We start from the raw sequence: 25,879 nt of genomic DNA on the forward strand, positions 1-25,879 counted from the left end.
TGTTTTTATTAATTTTTTTGGGAAAATTAAATCTTAAATTATTCTTTTCAGTTTTTTATAATTATAATTTTCTGTTTTCCATTAATTTCATTTTTAACATATAATTATGTGTAAAATAAAATATATAAATCATCTAAGGTAGATGAAATATATTATTTTTATATTTTTTAGTTTTTATTAATTTTTTGTTAAATTAAATCTTAAATTATTTATTTTAGTTTTCATAATACTATATTTTAAATTGTATTAAAAATAAAAAACAATGCAAAATTACCCAATATATAATTTTGTCAAACTAGACACGATACACCTTCAAATCGATGTGTATCGTACCGTATCACAACAACCACCACAACCAAGAGTGCTCCATCATTTCAGTAAAAGAGAACTCTTTGATCGCTCTACTTTAATAAAGCAAATTGAGGCCAGGGCTCATGTCATCGTAAGTGCAAAGAATTATTCTTGTTGGTTTAATCCTGACAAAGTTTGCCGAGTTCGGTATCATCAAGAGAGGTGAATCTACCGAACGACAGTGTGGTAAAGTTTTTACTTTTATTTTTTTTCCCTCGCTTGTTCATTTTGCAGAGAGTTACAATTTGGGAGTTTTGGCCGTTGTTGCTCCGCTCTGAACGATCACTGCCACTTTGTTTGTGTCACCGAGTTTTATCCCATTATGGCATTATTACAGAAATGAAGAATATTTTTTTAAATAGCAAGCGCAGCATATTGTACCCTTGAAGAAAGCCAAGAAAGGAGATTGATTCTATAGAGAGAGAGAGAGAGAGAGAGAGAGAGAAATGGCAGAGGTTGCTGCAAATCTTCTACCTGGATAATCTTTTACTGTTGGTCGAAGAAGAGATGAAGCTTTTATCAGGTGTGCGTAGAGAAATACATAGCATCGGAGAAGAACTGAAGAGCATGCAAGCTTTACTAAAAGTAGCGGACGAAATGGATGAAAGCAACCAGGAGGTTAAAGCTTTTGTAAATCAAATAAGAGATGTGGCTTACGATACCGAAGATGTTCTTGATGAATTCTTCCTTCGGATGGCTCAGCACCGTTGGCACCGGCACGAGTTATTCGGTTTTCTATGCAAAGTTGGTCACTTAGTCCAGAACTTGAGATCGCGGCAAAAAATTGCCACTGATATCCAAGACATTAGAAAAAAGCTCAACGAGATTTGGGAGAGAAACCAAAGGTATGTTCAGCAAGTTGGAGATATTCGAGGATCGAGTTCCCTGCACACTACAAATAATACTTGGCATGATCCTCGAGGTGACGCTCTTCTGCTTGAGGAGTCTGATGTTGTGGGCATCGATAAACGCAGAGAAGAATTGATCAAGTGGTTGCTGAGGGAAGAATCTGAACTTGGAGCAATTTCCATTGTTGGCATGGGTGGTTTAGGCAAGAGCACCCTCGTGAAGAAGGTCTATGACAATAGAAGTCTGAACATATGCTTCAAATACAGGGTTTGGATTAACGTCTCCCAATCATACAAACTGAAGGATCTCCTTAGACACATGATAAAGCAAATATTTGAGGCAGATATGGAATCGGTTCCCCATGAAGTAGAAGCCATGGAAGACAGTAATGGTCTCAAGATCAAGCTCAAAGAACTGTTGCAAAAGAAAAAGTATTTAGTTGTATTTGATGATATTTGGACCAAACATGCATGGGAGGATCTAAAATATGTTTTGCCTAAAAACAACATGGGCAGTCGTGTTATGGTCACCACACGTTTTCATGAGGTAGCCTCTTTCTGCATAGAATCTCACGGTTATATCCATGTACTTGAGCCTCTACAACCACAAGAGTCTTGGGTTCTATTCTGCAAGAAAGCATTTCGACAGAATGCAGGTAATAGATGCCCTTCACATTTAGAACGGATCTCACATTACATTTTGAAAAAATGTAAAGGTCTTCCACTTGCAATTGCAGCCATGGGTGGTCTCCTGTCAACAAAAATGCAAAATGAAGTGGAATGGCAAATGGTACATGACGGTCTCAGTTTAGAATTAGAAAAGGAAGAAGAACTAAAGAGTTTGAAGAAAATACTTATGTTGAGTTACAACGACCTCCCTTACTACCTAAAATCTTGTTTCTTATATTTAAGTGTGTTTCCTCAGGACTACAGGATTGAACATAACACGCTAATTCGGCTATGGGTTGCAGAGGGATTTGTAAAAGAAACAGAAGGTGTGACATTGACCAAGGAAGAACGCTGAAGGCTACCTCCGTGACTTGATCAATAGAAGCATAATTCAAGTCGCAACCATCGATTGTAGAGGAAGGTCAAGAAATTATCAGGTCCATGATGTAATGCGTGATATTATCGTTTCAAAATCACGAGAGCAGGACTTTGTTCGGATAGCCTCCATTAATGAACGGGGCACAAGGTTTAACGGAAAAGCCCGACGACTTGCACTATTACTCCATGATGACAATGGTGAGAATGATCAGAATGTTTTGGATGACACGACGATGAGCTTTTCCAAACTTCGTTCTTTGTTCATGTTTGGGATAGGTGATAGCAGGTTGTTGAATCCTTGTGTGTTTCATAAATGCTTATCTAGATTTAGGCTTCTGAAGGTTGTAGACCTGAGAGATGCTCCACTAGAAAGTTTCCCGGAGGAAATTGCAAATCTGTTGCATTTGAGGCATTTAAGTCTAAGGAGAACCAAGGTCAAAAGGCTTCCAGAGTCTGTAGGGAGGCTCCAAAATCTGGAAACTCTTGATCTCAAACATACCTACGTAATCGAGCTGCCCAAGGAGCTTCTCAAGCTTCAACAACTACGCCATCTTCTAGTTTATCGATATAACACTACAGGTATTCTTCTAACTCCTAATAGTCAAAAAAGATTCACAATCTGTGCAGGAATAATAGGGGGTTTGGTAGCTTTACAGAAGCTAGCATATTTAGATGTAAGCCATGGCAATGGCACAACCTGCAGAGAGTTGGGAAGGTTGACTCAACTGAGGAGATTGGCAATTACAGGGCTAAGAAGAGAAGATGGAGCTGAACTATGCTCCTCCCTTGCAAAGATGGGCCACCTGCTTTCATTTACTGTTATTTCCAAACATGTAGATGAAATCCTTGATTTGCAATCAATATCATCTCCTCCCAAGTTTCTTCAAAGCATATGCATTGAGGGGCGCTTGGAGAAGTTTCCAAATTGGATCTCATCACTTCAGAACCTGGTGAAGATTTATCTGAGATGGTCAAAATTGGGAGACGATCCCACTGAAGCCCTTCAAGACTTGCCTAATCTACTTGAACTTGAGCTTCGTGATGCTTACGAGGGAGAACAATTATGTTTTGCAACAGGAAGATTTCAAAGCCTCAAGCTTGTAAGACTTAACCAATTAAAAGGATTGAAGTGGGTAAGAGTGGAGGAGGGAGCAATGCCTCGTCTTCAAGAACTACACATTAGTCATTGCAAAGCGCTCGAGAAGGCGCCATTAGGCATCGAATGCCTCGCCAACCTCAAGCTACTCCGTTTTTTTTGGCATGCCTCTTGAATTCATGAATAAATTCTTGCCAGGCAGAGGTGAATATAGGTCGAAGTTGGAAAACATCCCAGAAATCCTCATCGATATTTGGACGGATGAAGGTTGGAAGGCACATCTTGTCTGAAGTCTGATCATTCAATTCAAGTCAATTCAGTTCATGGGTGCCAATATTGCCAGGTTCGTGCATCGTTAATTGTTCGTCTCTCTTCGTTACTATTATTCTCACTAGCTTGCTTTTAAGTTTTAAATATGCATATGGTGAATAATGCAGACACTAGTCACACTATCAATACGATGATACATTGCATTTTGAGAATATATATCTGAATATTATATAAAAATAATAACATTAATAACATAAATTATTGAAAATGTTAATAAAATAAGAAAACTTCAATCCTGTTTCATAACTGAAACCAAAAGCATGCATGTTATTTAATCTGGTTATCCAATATCATATTCCATAAATCATATAATTAATTTCTATACTAAAAAAATTGTTTTTGTTTTAAAAACTAATATTTTGTAGGTTCTAAAAACATGTATTGTTGCTGCAACAAAACCAACTTGTTTTTAAAATTGCAGTTTAAGAACAAAATTTTTGTTGTTTTTTGTTGTTTAAGAACAACTGATGTGGCGATTCCAGAAACAAATGAAAACAAAACGTTCATGTTATGCTGTAGAACACCCCCCCCGTAAGCTGTAGTTTGGACTTAATTTGTACCCATTAGATTCAATTTGTCCTACATAATATCTCTTTATTTGAGAACGGCCTGCACTGGTTCCTGTTATAGTGTTCTTCATGTTCTGTTGCATTTGTGAATTGTGAATGCAACTTCTAGTTCTCTGGCTAAAAATTCTATTTCTCTCAAGTTTTTTACAATACTAGTAACAAAGTATATATAATTTTTTTCATATTAATTACTTGAATTTTAGATATATCATAATTAAAATATAAATTAAAAATTAACAAATATAATAATATGATTAAAAATAAATTCAAATGCCTGTACAAAATGTACATGTGCATTATATATGAAAATTATTTTAAATTATAATAATTTTTATTATTATGTGAGAGAGCCAATAGTGGAGTGGATCCAGTATTCATGTTCCGTTCCATATTTGTGAACCATGAATGCAATTGTCTAGTTCTCGGGCTAAAAAGTCTATTTCTCTCGAGCTTTTTATAACATTAATTCCTTTTTCTCTTTTTTCTTTTTTTTTTTTTACGCCAATTCCTTTGTCTTTGTATGTTCTCAAATCCAAATAAATTGCTTTTGGATCATACTAGTTACTTAATTCTATATATCTTTTTTTATTTTTTTTATAATTTTAGGATTTGATAATGGAATGGAAAGTAGAAAATTTGATGATTTGATGGTGATTGGAGTTGACGCCTGGAGGGTGCATTTCAAGAAGGAATAAAGTGAGTCGCCGTTGGAGTTGACGCATCCATACTTCGGATATGCTTTAGTTTGATTGGCTTTCTTTGTATTTGTGATAAACAACAACTATTATTTACAACTTTCTAGCTAAGATCTATTAATTTGTTGTTTGAATATGATTTGTTCTTTTTATTAAAATAAAAATACAATGAGATGACGTGCTATTTATTTTATTGTTTTTTTTGCTTTCGTTACAATAATTTTTATGATTGGTGCAATGCATGGGTTTTGTTAAGAAAAATGAGGAAATCCTTTGACATTTTCTATTTTAGCCAAGTTATTCTAAGGCCATGTTTGAGAGTGTTTAAAAAATAAGTGTTTATTTGAATTATTTGAGTCAAGACTATATTATCTTAGATGGAATTTTTATAAATTTTTTATTAACTATTTATGGTCATTATTATTATTATTGTTATTATTATTATTATTATTAATTGTATTAATTTTTACTAATGTAGCAAGTCCTAAACAGATTTAAAATTATAATTAATAGTAAATTAAAATTACATTTTTATTAAATTAATTACTAGTATAATTTTAATTATACTGATTTATAAGATTACTTAATTGATTATTAATTTTTACTTTTCTGAATGGAATTTTAATAATAATTTTTAATCATTTATTAATACTCATTATTTTAGTTAGATATTAAATGGAATTTTCTTGTATTTAAGAGAACTGTCTTCCATTTAATTTTATCTCATTGTATTAATTTTATTAATTATAAAATTTCACAATTTTATCAATGTTTAATTTTTATCAAATTTAATTAAAATTTTAAATTTTAATTATTTATATTAATTTTAATTGATTTAATTAATTTGGTTTTACAACGCCACCAGAAGAAACGGTAATGGACACAAACCATTAGGTGTGCACTTACACTCATGGTTTTTAAATCGTTGTTGACCCGAACCGTCAAATCGTTCGGCCTGGGAACCGTCCAGGCAATCGGTTCTATTTTACCCCAAACCCAATCCCTGACCAAAAACCATTGAATCGGTCTATGACCCATTGACCCGGGCAATTGAACTGTCAACCTGCTCAACAGTTTTTGGTTATTTTTTAATTTTTAATTTTTGATATTAGAATGGGTCATCCTTTCAAACAAGATGGTCAAACCATCAACCTGGAAACTAGTGGCCAGAACAGTTCTATTTTCGGATCATTTTTTAAAACCATGCTTACGCTTATAGTTGGTCAAAATTCGCCTTTTCTAATCCAATTCTGTTAATAAACCTTAACCATCTCAATATTACGAAATTGGCCTTGAGAGCCCAAATTCCAACTTCCAAAGAATAGTCGTTTCATCTAAAAAATTCCAATGGATAGCCGTAATTTCAGCGTTGAGACCATGGTTTTCAAACCGCTTGTGATTTGGATGGTCGAACCATTCGGCCCGAGAATCATCTAGGCAACTAGTTATGTTTTACCCCAAATCCGATTCCTAGCCAAAAATCATTGAATCGGTCAATGATCAATTGACCTGGGTGGCCGAACCATCAACTCATCGACCCATTCAATGGTTTTTGACTTTTTTTTTATTTTTTTTAATTTTTGTTGTCAGAATAAACCATCCGTTCAAACTGGTTGGTCAAACTGTGAGACCGGAAGCTGATGGCCAGAATGGTTCCATTTCCGGGTCATTTTTTAAAACCATGGTTGACACTCCTCTTACCTTTAACTTTATGTGATAATTCATTGCCGAGATGCAGCATATATAGAATGAATTTGTAGATGGACTGCATAAACACCTTTAGATTCGAACCTTTTATCATTGGGATCATTAGAAGGAGGGTCAATGTTCTATAAATCGTCCGATTAGAATCTGGAGAGTGATTCAACTTAGAATGCTTACTGCTTGTACTATGTATCATCAAAGCGAAGGGGCCCATATGGGCCCATAATATGTTTTGGATCCATATCGAGTTGTATCGGGTTGTATCAAATTGTTTTGGAACCATATCGGTTGATACAAACCTAGAACAGCCTGATATGGGCCCATATATGTTTGATACATATGAAAAGAAACGAAACAAATGATTTTTGCATGTTTTAATTTTGTGTATCGGATTTGTGTTGGAACAATACGTATTGGCCGATATGGTCCAATAAGTTGTGAAATTTTTAACCTTGAACAAGAGGCACGAAAATGTTCAAAATATCCATGTAGTTACTTTTGGCCAAAATGTTTATATTCTAAATTTTCTCTTCATATTAATCAATGCATTCCAATTTATTTTTTAAAATTGATTTATTTTCCCTTCATATCAATCAGTCCTAGGAAAAACCACAACTTTAAGCTCTCTTTCTTTTGTTGTTCATAAAGCTTATATTGTTTTTATGTAGAAATCAGCCATAATAGTAGTTGTACGAGTATTTTGGACATTTTTATGACTCTTATTATAGGATTTCAATTTTTAACAATGGGTCTACTTGCAACTATGTTTGAAGGTGATTGCAATTACCGTTCAGGGGATATTTCAGCAATGGTCAGAAACCTTAGGGGAGTTTTTTAACAATTTATCAAAAGAAAAGAAAAAGAAAAACATCCAGCCTGGCAATAGAAGGTCCTCAGGACTTCGGATTTGCTCCTCACACAGAGCGTGCCTTAAACCAACCTCACATCCTGTGGTGGAGCGGGGAGTTTTGTTTTGGGGGGCCAAGTAAAATGAGATAGGGAGTAGAAGCAGGGTTTGAGGGAAAATGGCCTAAGAAGCAGGGTGTATAATGGAATTTTTTAAAGAAAAAATAAATGTACTTTTTTTTTATTTTGGGAATTGGAGGAGCAGAAGAGAGTGATCCTTTACATTTAGTTCAAGTTGGGCTCCACCCCTGCTCACAGCCTGTCAGTCCAATCACAGCCATGTATTGGGAACATCTTTCGTCAAATATGAGAGATGTTCTCAATGCACAGGTGCGATGCGCTGTTCACTGTTTAGATTCAAAGGAAAGTTTTCTTCGAATTCAAGCGGAGGCTTCAACATTCAAAGTTGTTTACGTCAACCAGCTCGTTTTAGACGTGTTGAGTTCTTTTCTTTTACATAAAAAATAAAGAAAAACACATTGCTCATCCGTTGATCAACGATTAGAAACTCTTTGCTTGCCTCATCAACAAGAAATTCTATTTTAGCTGTTCTGTGATCCATTGTTTTATTGGGTGATGAAGTAATGGAGTGAGGAATGAGGAAATCCCCACGTCTATATTTTTGGAGGATCGCGATCATAAAAAATTTACCACTAGCCCTACAACTGAAACAGATAAAGTACTAGTGGGTGAGAAAACCGCCTCAATTTAGGTCGTTTTGGCTGATAAGAGTAGAATACGGCCATCAAGGCTTCAACAGTTTTTGCTACTTTGCTAGTGAGGATGGATACAGAGTCAAGAAGCTTTGTGGCATTAGGGTTAAGGAAAAGGCTTATAGATATGGCTACAAACAGATGGGATTGGATTCGGTAAAGGATATATCCAATTCAATTTGAAACTGATTCAAATCCGATTCAATTAGAATTGTAATAAAAAAACTTAATGATATAATACAAATAAATATATATATAAAGGGAGAATGATGGGGTCAGAATTTTTAGGCCTAAAGCACAGTTAGGATAATTGATGCCAATTTACATAGGCATTGGTGCATAGAATAGTGGTATTTGACATTTTGAATGTTTATAGGTCTATAATGGGATTTAGAAATCTGCAATGGGCCTGTCCATACTTCTTTCGTCATATAAATAATATATAATATTTCATAAATAATGGATCATATCCAAATTTGATATATTAACTAAATAGATTGACTTTTTTGGTCCTATCTAAGATGGTATTTGAAAGCATGGGCATTTTTTGGGCACGCCTATGCTTGCTAAACCTTTCACAAATAAATACTTTCATATGCTTTGTAGTGTTCTGCCACGTAGACAATAAGCAATACTTTCATATTCATATGTGCACACATTACACATAAGCACCACATCATATAGTCATTGGGGGCAACTGTTGCCGATACATGCCCGTTTGGTGTTTCATGCAACAGGAGAGATGGGATTTACGATGCATACCCGTTTTTCACTGTTTTTTCAAAAATCGCCTTAACATGAAAAGTGGAATCAGATCCGATGAGAGTATAAAATCTCCGACCAACAAACATGAAGCTTCTACCAACAATCGGACGAGAAATTCATGATTAAAATTAAATTTTATGAAAAATAAATGAGTTCAAGCATGATACCGAAAAATTTAAAGCCAATCAACCGGTGTCATAAAATAGGCGACCAATCAGAGGATATTCAAAGTTCTTTCCATACCATGTATTTTCGGTATCATAAATTTTCTCAAAATAAAAGGACAGTAATGCATAAAAGACAATCCTGTATTCCTGTGGTCGTGGTTAATAACTGACGACCTTTTGATGTGGCAGCCTTTGCCCTTTCGATGTAAAAGTTCTGTTTGAGTCCAAAAACAGCCAATCAACCATCAAAAATTAATCGTGTCTCTAAGAAACAAAGACCAAATGCGAGTAGATGTGTAGAACAACAACAAAAGCCATTTATGAAGCTGCGTGTAGTGTAAGAGCGCCCAGATATCATAGAAATTAATGCATATCTGTAAAACCTAGTTCTGAAGTCTGAACATAATATCTCCCAGAAGAAGAAGAAGAAGCAAGTAGAAAGAGGGTTTTCTAAACCTTACCTTCTTTCTTGACTTTCTCAATGCGGTTCTTGATGTAAATGGTTTGGTTCGGAGGAATGTCTCCAGAGAGCATGATGGCTGCAGGAGAGGGAGATTTGAAAGCTTCAAATCGCAGTACGCCTACTTAAATACTTCAACCGAAATGAATCGGTAATCAAATCCTCTGTGGTTTATAAATCCATCGCAGTACGCCTACAACTTCATCATGGCCCGGGCCGGGCTCTCCCTCTCCGTTGGCACTGTATTTCTTCGACTGCGGAATCACTTTTTCCCACATCCAATAGCGGTTCCTCACTATTTGTTTCAGCTGGGGCAAAGCTTTTCTTCATCACCAACGAAAAGAGATAAGGGAGACGCAGCGGCGGCCGGCCATTGACAAACAACGGTTCCCATAGCTCCACTGTTGCCTACATTTTTTTTTCTTCACCTCTAATGGAAACAGAGTAGATCTGTCTTTCCGACATTGCAAAACAAGACCAGAGAATTGTTATTATTTTTTTTTTTACCTCTCTGGTCTTTCAGCCATTACAGAACACATATGCTATTTTGTTTGTTTATTTCGTAGTTGCAGCGACCACCAGCAACGGAGCTTCAAGGTCCGGTGCGAACCCGAATCTATATTCTCCCAAACCTTCTCACAAGGCACCGTTTCTTGATCAGTTCTCTGGTGTTTCCACCATTGTAGAGCATCATTTGCATTTTTTTTTTAATTTATACAATTTCGTGTATTTTTATTTGCAATTTTTGTTTTTCCTATATTTTTTGCTGTTTTTTATAATTCCTATTATTTATATGAAATTTCTTATAATTTCTGTTTTTTTTTTTTTGCTTTTTTGTAATTTTTTTTCCAACTTCTATAATTTTTTTGCAATTTTTAATTTCTGTTTTCCATTTTCTATAATTTATGTTTTTCTGTGTTTTTATACATTTTTATTTTCTTATTTGAAATTTATTTTTCTTGAATTTTGTCATTTTTTATTCTTCCACAAGTTTTGTGTTGAAGTGTAATCATTTTATTTTTTTTTTCAATTTAGGTATTTCTTTCAATTTCTACTTTTTAAAACAATGTTTTCTTAATTTTATCATTTTCCTTTTCTCCTCCGAATTTATATCACTTTTTGTGTTTTTCATTTTTTTGTAATTTTGGTGTTTTTATTAATACTTGTATTTTTCAATAAATTTCTTAATATTTGTATTTTTGTTTGGATAAACTATTTGTATCTTTTGCAGCCAGATTTCTGCATTTTTATATTTTGCGAACTCATTATATATTTTTGTAGATTTTTATAATTTATGGGGTTTTCATGTAATTTTTTAAATTCCATTCAATTTGGACCGGATTGGACCCAATTTGGTCCATTTGCATTTCAGTCGGACTAGTTTGGACTTGGTTTGTACGGATTTGGATTGGATTGGGTCCAGATCATTTGTGAATGGACCTATGTTAGATTGGATCAGATCGGACCAAATCTGGTCCAAGTCAAATGTTCTTGTTTTTATCCACCTTCCTTTTTAGATCTCTCTCTTATTCTTTGTATTTTCTATTATTTGTTAGGAGTGTCAATTGGATCAGATTTGGTCCAACCCAATACGGTCCAATATGAGTCATTTTGGACCATTTTGGACTGGTCCAATTCAATGCTTGAATTGTCCAATCTGTTCAAATTGATTTTAATTTAGATCAGTTCCAAGTTCCAACCCAAACTTTGATCCTTTAATACCTATATTCTTTTCTTCTATCAATGAACCAGATATTGGTTCAATCCGATTCAGTCCACTATAAATCTATTACCGATCGACCAGATCCAATCCAGTCCAATAAATACTTTGGACCATTAAGTTTGGACTTGTCTAGTTCAATATGTCGTATTGGTTCATCCAATACGTCCAAAATAATTTTGATTTGGACCATTAAGCACCTTTACGAAAAGTACTTTTACAAAAGCATTTTTACGAAAGTACTTTCATCAAAGTACATTTATGAAAGTATTTTTATCAAAGTACATTTATGAAAGCACCTTTATAAAAGCATTTTACAAATGCACTTTTATGAAAGAACTTTTGTTAAAGTACTTCTATTCATTCACTTTGGATTGGATTGGACCCAATCTGGTCCGTTTGCATTTTAATTGGACGGGATCAAAATGTAGCAAGTGTTGTAGCTTTTTCATATATTTTTTGGATTTCTCATGTTATTTTGGCGTTTGATTTAATTTGGATTGGATTGGACCCAATCCGGTCCATTTGGATTTTATTTTGATTGGATTGGACTTGGTTCATTCCAGTGCATTTCCGATCTTCTTCATTTGTTTCTCTTTCCCTATTTGCTTTCTCTTGCTCTATGTTCACCTCTCTTCCTATCGCAATGGATAACCTTGAAGCACTTAATGCAGCATTTCAGAATATGCTTCAAGGACAGGGTCAGGGTAATACTGAAGTAGTAAATGTTCAATCTTTAATCCTGCCTAATATAGAAGATTCTTGGAATCTTTCTCTTATCTGTTGTCTCTTTCCTCAACTCATTGACCAATTCGATGAGGTAGTTCAAGGTCTCTATGAACTATGGAATCTTGGTCCAGATTAGTTACATTTAGCACCTTTCCATCAAAGTCATTTTCGGTTGAATTTTTATTATGAAGCAGACTATACTAGAATCCAGAATAATGGTCCTTGGACCTTAAATGGTCGTGGGTTCTCATGCAACCTTGGGCCCCAAGTAAACCCCAATATTCCTGGAATCTCCAACATGTTGAACTTTGGGTTCAACTTCATGATCTTCCATTTGAAACTTTGTCGGTTGACATAGGAAGACCTTTGTTTGAAAGGCTAGGTCCTACCCATTTCATTTTGGTTGTTCAAAATTACATTCGTACGAAAGTAACTATTTCTGTCGACAGACCTCTGAAAATCAGTTGCTTTATCAGTATTCATAACTGGGTTACCTACCGCTATGAGGATCTTCCATGGGTTTGTTACTTATGTGGGAAAGTCGGACATCTATTTCGTCAATTTTCTTAGCCTATGCCTCATGTAACTGATCAGTCTTACGAACAATATTTTAATTGTCGTCCAATGAATCTTCCAGGGTCCTGGTTGAGGGCTAAACAAGCGATACGTCAATCTTGGAAGCGGCCTCAATTTAGTGACTTCGTTAACCTTCCCCCTACTTCTCCATCTTCTCTGACTAACCTTAATGATGAAGTAACTCCTGAACCGATAATCAATAATCTAACTCCTCAACTCCATAATGTCTCTTCGGAAAACCCTCAGCAAAATTTGTTAGTTGTGTCCTCCTCGTCAGGTCCACCCCCTGTCCAAGTCTCCTCTAAAACTTTTCAGCTAGCTGTCAATACCCAATCTTTACTTAATCGGTTAATGGATGACCAACCAAGTCCGTCTTCAATGTCTAGAGGAAAATGTCCTCATGTGGATCTTCTGTCAGGAGTTTAGATAAAGTCTACTACCCCTCTTCTTCCCATTTACGATAGACCAGAAATGTTAGAGCCCTCTTCTTCAACTAAGCGTCTCATTCCACTGGATCATGTAGAGTATCAGGACTCTGATTCTAATCTTGAACATCAACATTCAGTAAGGGTAACTTTGTTTATTTTAAATTCTATCTCTTTACCATGAGCGGAGGTGGCTGGCCCTTATCAACCCCACCCCTATCCATGTTAATCATGAGTTAGAACTACCGAGGGGCTTCGCATCCCAAGGCAGTTCATGGTTTGATGGACTTTGTCCATCGTTTTAATCCGAATTTTATATTTTTAAGCGAGACAAAAACCCCTAATGTTTAAATAGATAATATGATATATAAAATTTGTTATCCTAATTTCTTTGTAATTAATCCTAATGGGAGAGTGAGGGGATTAATGGTTTTATGGAAAGCATGGTTAGGGGTTTCTGTGTTTTGATTGCACTCCAAGTATGTATTCCTTAAAATTCAATCAAATTCTAAATATTGGCTTATAGGCTTTATTTATGGCCCGTCTATTAAACATCATAGGAATAATTTTTAGGCAGACTTAAATGCTTTATTTCAAACAATTGACTTCCTTTTGTTTTAATAGGTGATTTTAATGAAGCAGCTTCATTAGACTCGCTTGATCCTTCATCTTCATCTTCTAATATAGCTAAACTAACCTCTACCGAATATAGAAATTTAATTTTAAATCACAACCTGTTAGAACTGAATCTACAAGGAGGTGGAATTTTTTGATAGTCAAATAAAAGAAGTATGGGACATATTCAAAGAACTTTAGATAGAGTTGTTATTTCCCCAAATTGACTACAATTAGTCCCAAATGCTTCTTTATCTTTAGGTTCTAAATGGGGATCTGATCACCATCCCTTGTTCCTAAATCTCCACCCTTAGATTCTAAATCTACCTAAACATTTCAGATTCTTTGAGATGTGGTTATGTAAGTCTTCCTATAAACAAATAATGGAGGATGGATGGAATTGTCAAATCAATGGATATGCAACATATAGGTTAACTCAGAAGTTGGATAGGGTAAAGCAAAATTTAACCAACTGGAGAAGACAATCTTATTTAGAGCTAAAAGATAAAATAAAAAATCTGGAAGCTCAAATTATACAGGCAGAACAATTGGAAGATTCATCTATCTTAAATAGCTTGTATAAGGATTATGAATCTATTGTGTGGCAATTGGAAAGTTTTTGGAGACAAAAATCTTGTCACACATGGTTACATCCAAGGGATAAAAACACCAATTTCTTTTACAAGAGTACTCTCTTTAGGAGAAAAATAAATTGTACTGAAGGAGTCATGGATGACAATAATCAGTGGAAATCCTCTCATGAAGGTATTGCTAAGATTTTTGTAAAATACTTTTTGGAGCTCTTTACATCCCAGAATCCACAGGAAATTAAGGATTTACCTCACTTATTTAACCTGATTATTACCGAAGAGGACAATACCAGACTTCTGAATATCCTTTTGAAGAAAAGGTTAAATCAGCCCTTTTTAGCATAGGAAGTCTAAAATCTCCTAGACCAAATGGAATGCCGGCCTTTGTTTTTAAGGAATGTTGGGATGTGATGGGATCAAATACAGTGAGAAGATTGATATGGTGATTGGAATTAAATGATGCATTTCAACAAAGAATGTCTAAGAGACATTGGATGTTTCTTTCTATTTGTTATAAGCATTAACAATGTTTTCCCCATGCTCAATTTGTTGTGTGGATGTGATTTGTTCTTTCTAGTTAAAATAAAAAGGAAATGATGTGGTAGAATTCAATTATATTGTATTGAGGGCAGCATTCAATTATATTGATGTTGTCAAAGTAACAAGAAAATAACAGTTCCTTGTATACTACTATGGGAATCAAAAGAAACCATAAGAATTTAAAAGTCAATTTGCAGTCATTAATTAAAACTTCCAAGCCAGAAATGTGTGTGTCACGCATTATTATTAGTTTACGAAAGAAATGATGGAATTTCCATTTCAATACTGTTTCAATAACCTATTAGCTATTGTACAACAAAATCAGTTAGAAATCTAAATCATTATGGCTTTATTCTCCAAACCTAATTACGAACTACAGATTGATTCAGTTCATCGCAAACAATTGACCAAACTGAGGTGAATCTAGTGAACCATAGGTCCGCAACATTATTTTTGTTTTAACTAGTAATACAATGTGAAGCGAATCTTGATTCATCAACAAATATATGAATTTAGAATAAACTTGATAAGTGGAAACTAATGGTTTAAATAAGGACTTGTCCATAAAAATACCTATTGAAGAAGGATCATCCACATTTTATAAGAATCCCTGCAACATAGAAATTCCTTTTCCATCTAAATGAATTTTTCTAAGTCATATTTGATATCTTCATAATTGAGTTAAATTGGTTCTTGTTGATTGTGCTAGGATCCAATGATGAGATGAACTTATTTTTTACATTTATGGCATAGATTGTTGTTTTATATTTAATTTTATAAAGCTATTGTTGTTTTATATAAATTTATTGATGTTTTGATCAAATCAGATTTTTAGGTAAATAAATGAACCAAATTCAATGTTATATTGTACATATCCATAGGATATTATATTGAATTTGAAACTAATAAGACAAACCATGACCTAATACTTTGAGTTTTCACATAAGGTTGGTATATCCATGTTTAGTTAGGGGAGGGGCACAAGAAAGTGCATGAGAAAAGATGTGCCAGTGGTTTGGCTTTTTATTATATTCAATAATAAAATAGAAAATTTGGTAGCAAAATAAGTATCTTCAAATATATGATATTTATTTAACATGATTTTGTTTTAAAATTTGAGGTTAAGAATTTAATTGGCAAGGAAATGTAGTGATAATTAATATTTCAAAAAAAAAGACAAATGATTTAGACAATATTTATTCGATGTATAAGTTTATTGCAATATAAGCCCTGTACTATGGGGTATGTGACAAAGACCCCCCATGTACTTTGTTATGCAACAAAGACCCCCCTATACTATGACCGTGAGACAAAGACCCCCTTCCCCGTTAACTTGGCTAGTGGAAGGTGTCATTTGATGAAAATACCCTCCACAAGTCGAGACAACATTTTCAAAATGACTAAAATAAACACTCACCCATTATTCACTGTTTTTTAATAGATTTCACATTTGACCTAAACACTACCTGAAACCCAACCAAAAACTATCGTGTAATCCATCCCAGATCATCCATTTTTATTCTCCATTGGAGATCGCACCAATACCACACCGAACGTAGAAGAAAGTGAGTGTCATCGTCGCCAAAGAAGAAGATCTTATAGCCATCGTCGGAGAAAAAGATCTATTTTCATCGTTGCCAGAGAAGAAGATCTATTTTCGCCGTGGCGGATAAGGCCTCTTTTCGCCATCACAGGGGGAGAAACCTTATTTTTTTTCGCCGTCTCTGGTCAAGTGAAGATAAACTATTGCATAATAGTACAAAAGAGAAGATAAAAATATTGTTTTGTAATATAGGGTTTCATTTTGAACCGAACATAGGATTCTTCAATTTTCCTCTTCTATAATTTTTCATCCCTATTATTTACTTGAATTCTTCAATTTTGTCTGAAGTGGGTGTTTCATGCTGGAGTACTCTTCTTGAGGTTTGTGTTTAGGTCCCTATGTAACAGTTGTTTAGTGTCTTTGATTTAATGTGTTTAATGTGTTTTAACAATTAATGTGTCTGTATTTGATTGCCATTAACATTGTTTTGTGTGAGTATAATAATGAACAGTTGTGTGTTTGACCTTGTACTACTATGTTTGATTCCCACAAAATAATGTTTAGGTTCACAATTTTTTAATGGTTGCTTTCGGCATATGTTTATTAACCTTGGGTATATTTTTTATCTAAGTAAAATCAATTGTAGAGTGGGATAGTGGCTTTGGGTATACCACTCATTTATTGTTACCTTTGGATATTTAATAGGTCTTTATTGTTGGAACTTGGGAGTCAACCAAAGGTTCTGTCCCTTTTTCAAATAAGAAAAAAAAGGGATGTTTTGTCCCTTTTATATTCTCTTTTAGAACAAAAATCTAAGGGATACACCCCATTTTTCATCTTGGCTTTTTTGCTAATTTGTTGCTTCCCTTCAAAGGACAAAACCATAGCTAAAAATCCAAACATGGTGGTTGTTCGCATGACTATAGGCTATAGCTACAGAAAACAAAATCCATGGATAAAGGCAACCTATAGCTATGGAGGTTGTCCGTAGCTAAAGATTGAATCTACAATCATGTCTTTAGTTACGGATAAAACTGTAGCTAAAGGACATGTCTTTAGCTATGGTTTATTTCTTGACCGTGGTTGAATGTACTTATGTAGCCATTGCTTTGTGTTGTTTGTGGCTAAAAATATACACATATAGGTACAGTTTTAAATTATCCATAGCTAAAATTAAATCTGAAATTTGAACCCATCACTATGGTTCCTATAATGCTCTAAATCCTAATTTTTTCTCATATTGAATACAAACACACTTATATTATTAAAACAATAAATTACATCTCATGTACTTTTATATAAATATGTATTCAAAATCTATTACAAATTCAAATTGCTTTAATACATTAAATTCAATAAAAAAAAAAACTTAAACTTGACAGGTAAAATTTGATAAAGTTTGTCTCCATCCGCACATGTAAATTATCTCCTTGAATGTTCAACACTTCAACCTATAAAGAAACAAAAAATAAGCATCTCCTTGAACAGGTCCAACCTACATATAAAGAAAAAACAAAAATATTTACTAGTTTACTAAAGTTAATAACACCACCTCATCCTTGTCAATATCTGGATATAAAGTGCAATTCAAGTATCATAATTTGGACCATACTTCAAAGAACAATGATTGCATGTACAATGTGGGCTGCAAGTAGGCCATTCATTGTTTCCTATAGCAAAGACCAAAGTAGTAATCTACACTAGCTATTACCAAAAAAAAAAAGTAGGAATCTACATTAGAAAGACTTCAAGATTCATATGCACATCTAACTTTTTGTTGTGTTGGACTGCCATTGGACCAAATAAGACGTGTCTGAAAAATTCTGTGGCATTACACCAAGTCACCAAGTAATGGATATGGTTCTAACCTTTTAACAGTACCATTACACCAAGTATAAAAGATGATAAAGAAAATTTTTGTATGGTCAAAAGAATCGTTTCATTCATTTTCAAGTAATTCTATAGACAACTAAATAGTGATTACAAGTAGCCAAATGCAGTAATGAGAGGAAAACAAATAAACCAAAAGGAAAGCTGATATAAAGATCATAAACAACTTTAAAGAAAATATTGATATAAAGCATTTGTATCCTTCAAGTTTATAAGTACATTCATACTAAGAATTCTTAAGAGGAAAATAGCATTAGCAATGTGGCTACCCAACCTGGAGGGGGGATGGATTTGGAAATGGAGTTTGGAGTCGCCACCTAAATGTTTGGAATTGGGAATTTTCATAGTGACTCATTGTCCAATGGGATAGAGATTCTTAGGGTCCGGAAACCAAGGTACCCCACACACACACGCCCGGTTGAACTGGCCTCTACTTCACCAATATTCCAAGGAAACTTTCAAAATTGTTGGGCTTAGAAATAAAACATGCACTAAACTAAGCAATTGGAATCTAGAAAGAAAAGAGAAAGTCCTAAGCATTTAATCAATTAACTAGTGCATTTGAACCATTAGAATGATAACAATGGAGTGGGTTAATAAATTAACAAACTAATTATTTGAAAAAAAAAAAAAAAAAAACTGAAGTTTGTGACTAATGAGTCTCTAATGGACGAAACCTACTACGTGCCATCGAGATGTGAAAAGTTAAATGCAAAATCCATAAACTGGCAATAAACCATACATGAATAATAACGCAAGGACCAAAGCAACTAAGAACAATTAATATAATTAAAGAAAATTAATTGACAAATGACCGTATTTAAATCATTAGAGGAATGTTGAAAAAAGTATTGTCAAGTTCTAAACTAATGCTAAAAAGTACTAAATAAGTGGAAGAAGAAAAGTAATCATATCTTGATGACACCTTAAAAGGTCAAAAGAAGCAAAATCCTAAGTTTGCAAATGACATGTAATTAATTAAAATGAAGATGACCTAAGTCTAATTCTAACACAAATAAATTAACTGTGAATATGAATTAGAAACTTAATGTGATATGACACGATGGGATTATGCAAACTATTCTGCACTAATACAAAGATAATAAGGTACGAATGGAATTACTTAAATATGCAACTGCAAATGTAGGAAGCTAATTACACAAATGGGATAATGCTAATGAAGTGTAAAATAAAAGAGGGACCCACTTAGATGCTTGATTAAAAAAAAGGCCGAATTTAATTCTCTAAAAAAAACATGAAACACAACTATTCTAATGCAATTTACAAGAAAATGATAGTAGACGTTTCTTAGACAATTAATTAGGAAATGATTGACATGAAATTCTAACGATTCCTATGCAAGAAGTTTAGGCTTAAAAGTGAAAACAATGAACTGAAATTAAATATAAATAAATAAAGGGTTAAAAAAAAAAGAAAATGCATGCAAGTGATTGTTGGACTAAACAAAGATTACTCTAAGGGTGGGACTTTCATTCGGACAACTAATAAACCTATCCTACTCAATTACTTTTGAAAGAAGTAAAAATTTTCTAAAATAGAATGGAAACAGCAGACCTATATGACAAAAAAATGACAATAAAAGAATGGAAGTAGAGAACGACATAGTTTGGTTCACAAAGTAGGAATCGCCTCTCACATCTTATCATTACATTGAGTAGCTTCCCTCAGGAACTCCGATCTTGACAGCTGCCTTTGTTATGTCTTTCATGAAGCCTTTGAAACCTTGAGAGACTCCTTGGTTTCAAGATGAATTTCAGTTATTTGAGAGGTTAATGACGTGATTATGTAGCATAAAATGTGAGAAAACATGCTGGATGACTGTAACTTTTCTGCAACAAGATATTTGAAGTTCTTGGACTGAAACACTGATATGGGGAGACTCCAGGGTCGTGAGAGATGGTGGAGAAAGATTCTAGAACATGGGTTAGGGAAGCTTGGGACGTGATACTAGTGAGTATAGAATAATTGCTTTAGGCTTTCTTGTCTAGGATGTGAGAAGTGGATGGTGTTTATAGATTTTTTGAGAGGGGAATGGAGGGCTCAGATGGGAGACAAGGGAGATCAATGGATGAGGTTTAAAGGGTTTTTGGAAGGAGATTGATTGAGAGAATGGGCTGTCAAGACAGCTTTGAGAGAGATCCTCTCAATCAAAAGACAAGAGTGGAAGGTTTTACCAATTTACCTAAATAGGCCATTCCAAGTTTAGGTGATTGGCTTGATTGATTGGAGGCTCTAGCTGGTCAAGCATTATATTTTTAAGATGTTTCTAGAGGCTGAGAGAAAGTTTTGGTCGTGGAATGCCCTAAGTTCGAAGTTATTGTGAAGAAGATTCCAAACGGAGGGCCCGGATCGAGTCTAGCTTCGGGTCTCAAGATGGAGGGGCTAATGGTGTTGGAATTAGACGATCTTGGTACGGTTGGACTCAATTTCAAGCTCTGTCCATATACAGGGTTGGATTTCAGATTTCTAGGGGTTAGGATTTAGGACCAGAGATGATCCCGATCGAATGATTGGAATCGATTCTGGCTTCGGGTCTTGAGATGAAAGAATAAGCAGTGTCAAATTTGGGTGATCTTGGTGTTGCTGGATTTGGATTTTTGGGCTCTACGTACCTATGGTATTAGATTTTGGATTTGATGTTAAATGAGGATTATGATCAAAATGACTCCGATCAGATGATTAGGATCGGTTCTGGCTTCGAGTCTTAGGATGATGGGGTAAATGGTATCGAACTTGGGCGATCTTGGTGTCGTTGGATTCGGATTTTTGCAATCTACGTACCTATGGTCATGGATTTTGGATTTGATGTGAAATGAAGAATATGATTAAAATGACTCCGATCGAACGATTAGAATCAGTTTTGGCTTCGGGTCTCAAGATGAAGGGGTAAACGGTGTTGGATTTGGGTGATCTTGGTGTGGTTGGATTTGGATTTTTGGGATCTACATGCCTATGGGATAGGATTTTGGATTTGATTTTAAATGATGATTATGATCAAAATGACTCCAATCGGACGATCAGAATCGGTTCCGGCTTCGGGTCTTAGGATGATGGGGTAAGCGGTGTCAGACTTGGGCGACCTTGGTGTCGTTGGATTTGGATTTTTGGGCTCTACGTTCCTATGGTATCGGATTTTGGATTTGATGTGAAATGAGGATTATGATTAAAATGACTCCGATCAAACGATCAAAATCGATTTCAACTTCGGGTCTCAAGATGAAGGGGTAAATAGTGTTGGATTTGGGTGATCTTGGTGTCATTGGGTTTGGATTTCTACGCTCTACGTACCTATGGTCTTGGATCCTCAAGGCCCTAACTTTTGTAAAATTCTAAAAATATCCCCAGGCTGACCATGAAGTTAGTTGAACATGCTTATAGCTCAAAATGCTGCTAAAATACTGAAGAGCGCAAAAATGGGGTGTCTGCAATCAACTTTGCCCCTATTTCATATAAAAGGTATTTGGTTCATCCATTGTGAATTGTTGTTTAAATGGAAGTTTCTGCTCAAAATATTTTAAATACAATAAATAAATAAATAAATCTGGATGAACATACTTTATCTTTATTTTCATATAAAGGGCATTGTACAAATACCTTATACTTGCATGTTATTTTTTTTCTCTAATAAAATATTTGTTTCTTTAGAGAAAACACAAGCAATCCTTCCCAAGTCCTCTTGTGACTTGAAACCGATAGCAAACAAATTTTAAGATCTAAGATCCATTTAGACTAGCATTTAATAATGCCCTTTATAGTATATCTTATTGTCAATAAAATATGTAGCAGTAGCTAAGGTGAGCAATCCATGTCTAGTGAAAATGTGGAATCAATATAGTCAAAGCTTTAATAGTGTCAACTAGCTATAGGGGGAGGGGGAGGAAATGATCTAATAAATGCCTCACAAAGGCCTTATTTTAAAAGGATGCTCTATTCCTAAAATGGATGGGTATCTACTAAACTAGAATAGAGAAATCAAGCTGCTAATGCTATACACTTCGAGAAGAGGAACCCAATGGGAGCAAGTTAGAAGCAAATGAAAATGGGACTTGGTGTTTATTCATCAAACAAATATGAGCCACAATTTTTGGGGCATCAATGTTAGGCTATCAAGTTTATTTATTTATTTATTATTTTTTTTTTTTAGGGGGATGAGGGTGGGGTATTACATATTACAGGATAGGGGAATCAGGAGATAGGGTCGAGCAGGCCACAAGGTGCATGTGATGCCTACTAGGCATATCATGGAGAACCTGTTGTTTCAAGGGTTTGATCCCACACCAACTACTTTGAGGGGTGCCAAGTGACCATTTCAACAGCTTGGAGGGATATTTTCATTTAAAATAGTAGTGAAATCTACAATTACACTACACCCAACATATAGATAATAACTTTTCTATGGACAAACAAAAGTATGGGAAATAAATCAACATGTAAATCCAAGAATATAACTACTATTGAAAATCCAAAAGGGAAAATATATATATCTACAGAAAAGCTAAGTTAAAGCTTTGCATCTAAAGTTCCTATCCACGAAGACACTTTAAACAACATCATAGGAGTAAAAATTATATCTTTCACTTTTCATTAGCTTCAAAAAATGAGATGAAACCCTTAACCATAATATGGTTGAAGGAATGGAATATCATCCTTAGACTGAATTGCATACTAGAAAGATCCTTCTTTCCTCCCTTCCCCCTTTCTTTCCTCTGTTTTCTTTTTTTTTTCTTTTCTTTTTTTTTTTTCTTTTTTTGGGTGGGGGAGGGGAGGGTGAATTCAAAAAAGCATAATCTGTAGTTGAATTTACGATTTGGATTTCTTAGCCCTTTGGGCTAGTAAGGACTTATATATATGGAGAACAATCAGGAGACAATCAAAGGAGGAATTTATGAACTTCATTGCTTCAACAGTTTTTGTGTATTACATAGAAGACACGGGACTCAAGAGTGGATACAGAGAAGGATGAATGTGAAAGATACTTATTTTCAAAAAAAATTAAATAAAATAATGATTTGGCTTTAATAGATTGGAGGCTATGATGTCTTAAATGCCAACAAAGCGTATGGTTTTTAACATAATTTCAAATTTTCTTTTTGGTGGTTAAGCTGGAAACAATATAGATATAACTAAATTGATAAACTAGCACACAACCAAACACAAAGAGCAAATTACTTATCCTGCAATCTTGCTTATCTCTTTGATATTTCTTCAAACACTTTACGGGTATAACCCAATAAATGTAGAATCCATGCATTTGTATTTTTGTACTTAACCTAACTTGAAGTCACCTACATGAACTCTTCCCAATTCCACGTCTCTAACTTTTACAACTCAAACTAAATCTATGTTTTGTTGCTTCATATTTAACTTTTTCCTTGAAACTTCCGTATAATGCCCACTTATGAAATATCCAACGAAGATCTGAGTTATAAGGGGACAATTTTCAATTAATATATTCTATCAAATAACAAGTGATACACTTCTTACTTAAGATACTTTGAACCAAGGTTTTTTTAATCCTAAAAATGTATAATAGAATATAATGAAGAAATCAGCATATAAATCATAACTTCGAGAATATGCCTTCTACGACTTCTCTGGTTTAAAGTGCATGTAAAAAGAATATGCCTTCTGTTGGTATATGTTGTAATGAAATCTATTGAGCTAGGTTAATTTTTTCCTAAAAAAAGGTCGGTTAATATAGATTACAGTGGAAATTGAAAAGCTAGAAAAGAGAGATTCTCAATAACAGCTGCAAGACATCATTGGAAGCAGAGACATCAAGGGCTTTCATAAGTTCGTATTTATGCTTGGAAATGGTAGTGAAGCATATGGATGTTGGTCAAGAGGAGACTAAGAGACCGACAAAGAGCAATAGAACAAGGGGAGGAAAGTATTCTCAGAACTTCATTGAGTTAACCAACAACGCTAGAGAGAAAATAAGTTATAGTAGTTCAGAAAGAGAAAGAAAGAAATAGAGACAGGGATTCTTACCTGAGATTGCTACCAATCGGTTTTAAGTTGAGACGTAAGCTCCGATTGAATGCAGAGTTGGCTTGAAGCACAATATAGATGATCTGCTTTCAGATATTGCTTGAAGCATGACATAAATGGTGCTAGTGGAGCTTCTAAAAGGAGAAGAAGAGAGTTTGGTGTGGGAGATAAAAAAGGAAACGAGGGTTGAAAATAGAGTTTAGCAGGAGAGAGAAAAAGAGGAAGACTTTTAAATATATGAATTCGTAGGGGCTATTCTACGGTTAGGTAAAACTTGACCTTGGCAATATCATTAGCGATGCATATGAGCTGATTAATGATCACTCACAACTAAAATCCGTGGCTGCAAACAGTTTGTAACCACGGATCAAGTGCTCATAGCTAAAGATTACTTACTGAAATAAATTGTAGCCACAAACTTAAAAAGTCCGTAGCTATATATCATGTTTTAGCTACGGATTTTCATGTGCGTAGCAAGATTACAGTAGCTATATACTTGTAGTGACCTACACAAAATCTTCTTGGTGGGGTTTAGAAAAATAGTTTGTGGAACCCTCTAAAGTTTAAGTGGGGGAAAATGGAGCTAAGAGTGGAGTATTACAAACTTTGTTCATACTTTCTAAATAATTAAAATTTCTCAAAACAGTAATTTAAACATGAAGATTCAAAATTTATGGAAAAATAAAAAACTTTGTTGTATATAAAGTTCTTTGTAGGGGGAAATGGGACCAGGGGTGGAGCATTACAAACTTTACTCATGCTTTCTAAGTAATTAAAACAAAAGCATTATGAAGGAACTAATTCCTAATGAAACATCTAGGCATTAATGCCAAGAGAACCTGTGTGTTTATTTTAATGTTATCTTTGTTAAACATTATTTTTATTACTTCGATTATGAACTATTTCAATTACATGAAGGGGAATAATACAGTTATCCTGGCCCAATAAATGTCAAGTGTTCCTCTATTACAGATTGTATTAATGAATCTCATCTAGGTGACCATCCAAATCCTTACCATGAATTTGACAGCAATGTGACAACCTTCTCTCCTTAGCAACTCAAGTACATAGTTATGTTAGCTACCAAGTTGGCTAAATTGTACACCAGAACTGAGATTGAATTTATTGAAATTAAAGCATCATTGTGAAAACGTAATCTAAATGCTATTGCAAATGCTTACCGAATGTAAAAAATCGTAATAGTTGATGACAAAAAAACTTCAGGACCAAGGCATTTAATGTCTAAATAACAAAGTTCCACACATTCAAAAGTGGAGCATTACAAACTTTGTTCATGCTTTCTAAGCAGTTAAAACTTCTGAAGTTCAAATGTCAATATTCAAAATTTATGGAATCAAAAATTCAAAATGTTGCTGCATATGAAGTTCTTTGTGGGGGAAAATGGGGCACTCCAAGCCCTAGTTATTCTTATTGGCTGGCCTCTTGCCTTATAAAAACTTGGTAAATTACATAAAATAATTAAAAGAACTAATTGCAAAAAAAAAATGAGGACTTGTTGAGGGGAGAAGTTATCATCATTAATAATTATTTTAAATATTTGCCGCAATTATAATGAATTTTGGCTTAT

General features: G+C 34.3%; 1 protein-coding gene and 1 long non-coding RNA gene across 3 annotated transcripts; one reads left to right on the forward strand and one right to left on the reverse strand.

Annotated features, from left to right (window-relative positions):
* Positions 1-858: 858 nt before the first annotated feature.
* Positions 859-3,678, forward strand: LOC148880513 (disease resistance protein RPM1-like). Its single transcript, XM_088976540.1, is given in 2 exon segments — positions 859-2,218; positions 2,220-3,678. Coding segments are annotated over 2 exon segments (2,658 nt in total). The 3' UTR covers positions 3,518-3,678.
* A 13,951-nt stretch (positions 3,679-17,629) lies between these two features.
* On the reverse strand, positions 17,630-24,595 carry LOC148880514 (uncharacterized). Of its 2 annotated transcripts, none has more exons than XR_016104583.1 (2): positions 24,292-24,595; positions 17,630-17,840 (listed from the first exon to the last, which is right to left on the reverse strand). It is a non-coding gene; the product is annotated as an uncharacterized LOC148880514 (long non-coding RNA). The 2 variants fall into 2 exon arrangements; XR_016104584.1 differs by having other exon boundaries at positions 17,630-17,884; positions 24,292-24,497.
* Positions 24,596-25,879: the final 1,284 nt, after the last annotated feature.

This window comes from Nelumbo lutea, chromosome 1 (assembly GCF_056320005.1).
Source record: "Nelumbo lutea isolate HS-2025 chromosome 1, American lotus-T2T, whole genome shotgun sequence".
NCBI classification, from domain to species: domain Eukaryota; kingdom Viridiplantae; phylum Streptophyta; class Magnoliopsida; order Proteales; family Nelumbonaceae; genus Nelumbo; species Nelumbo lutea.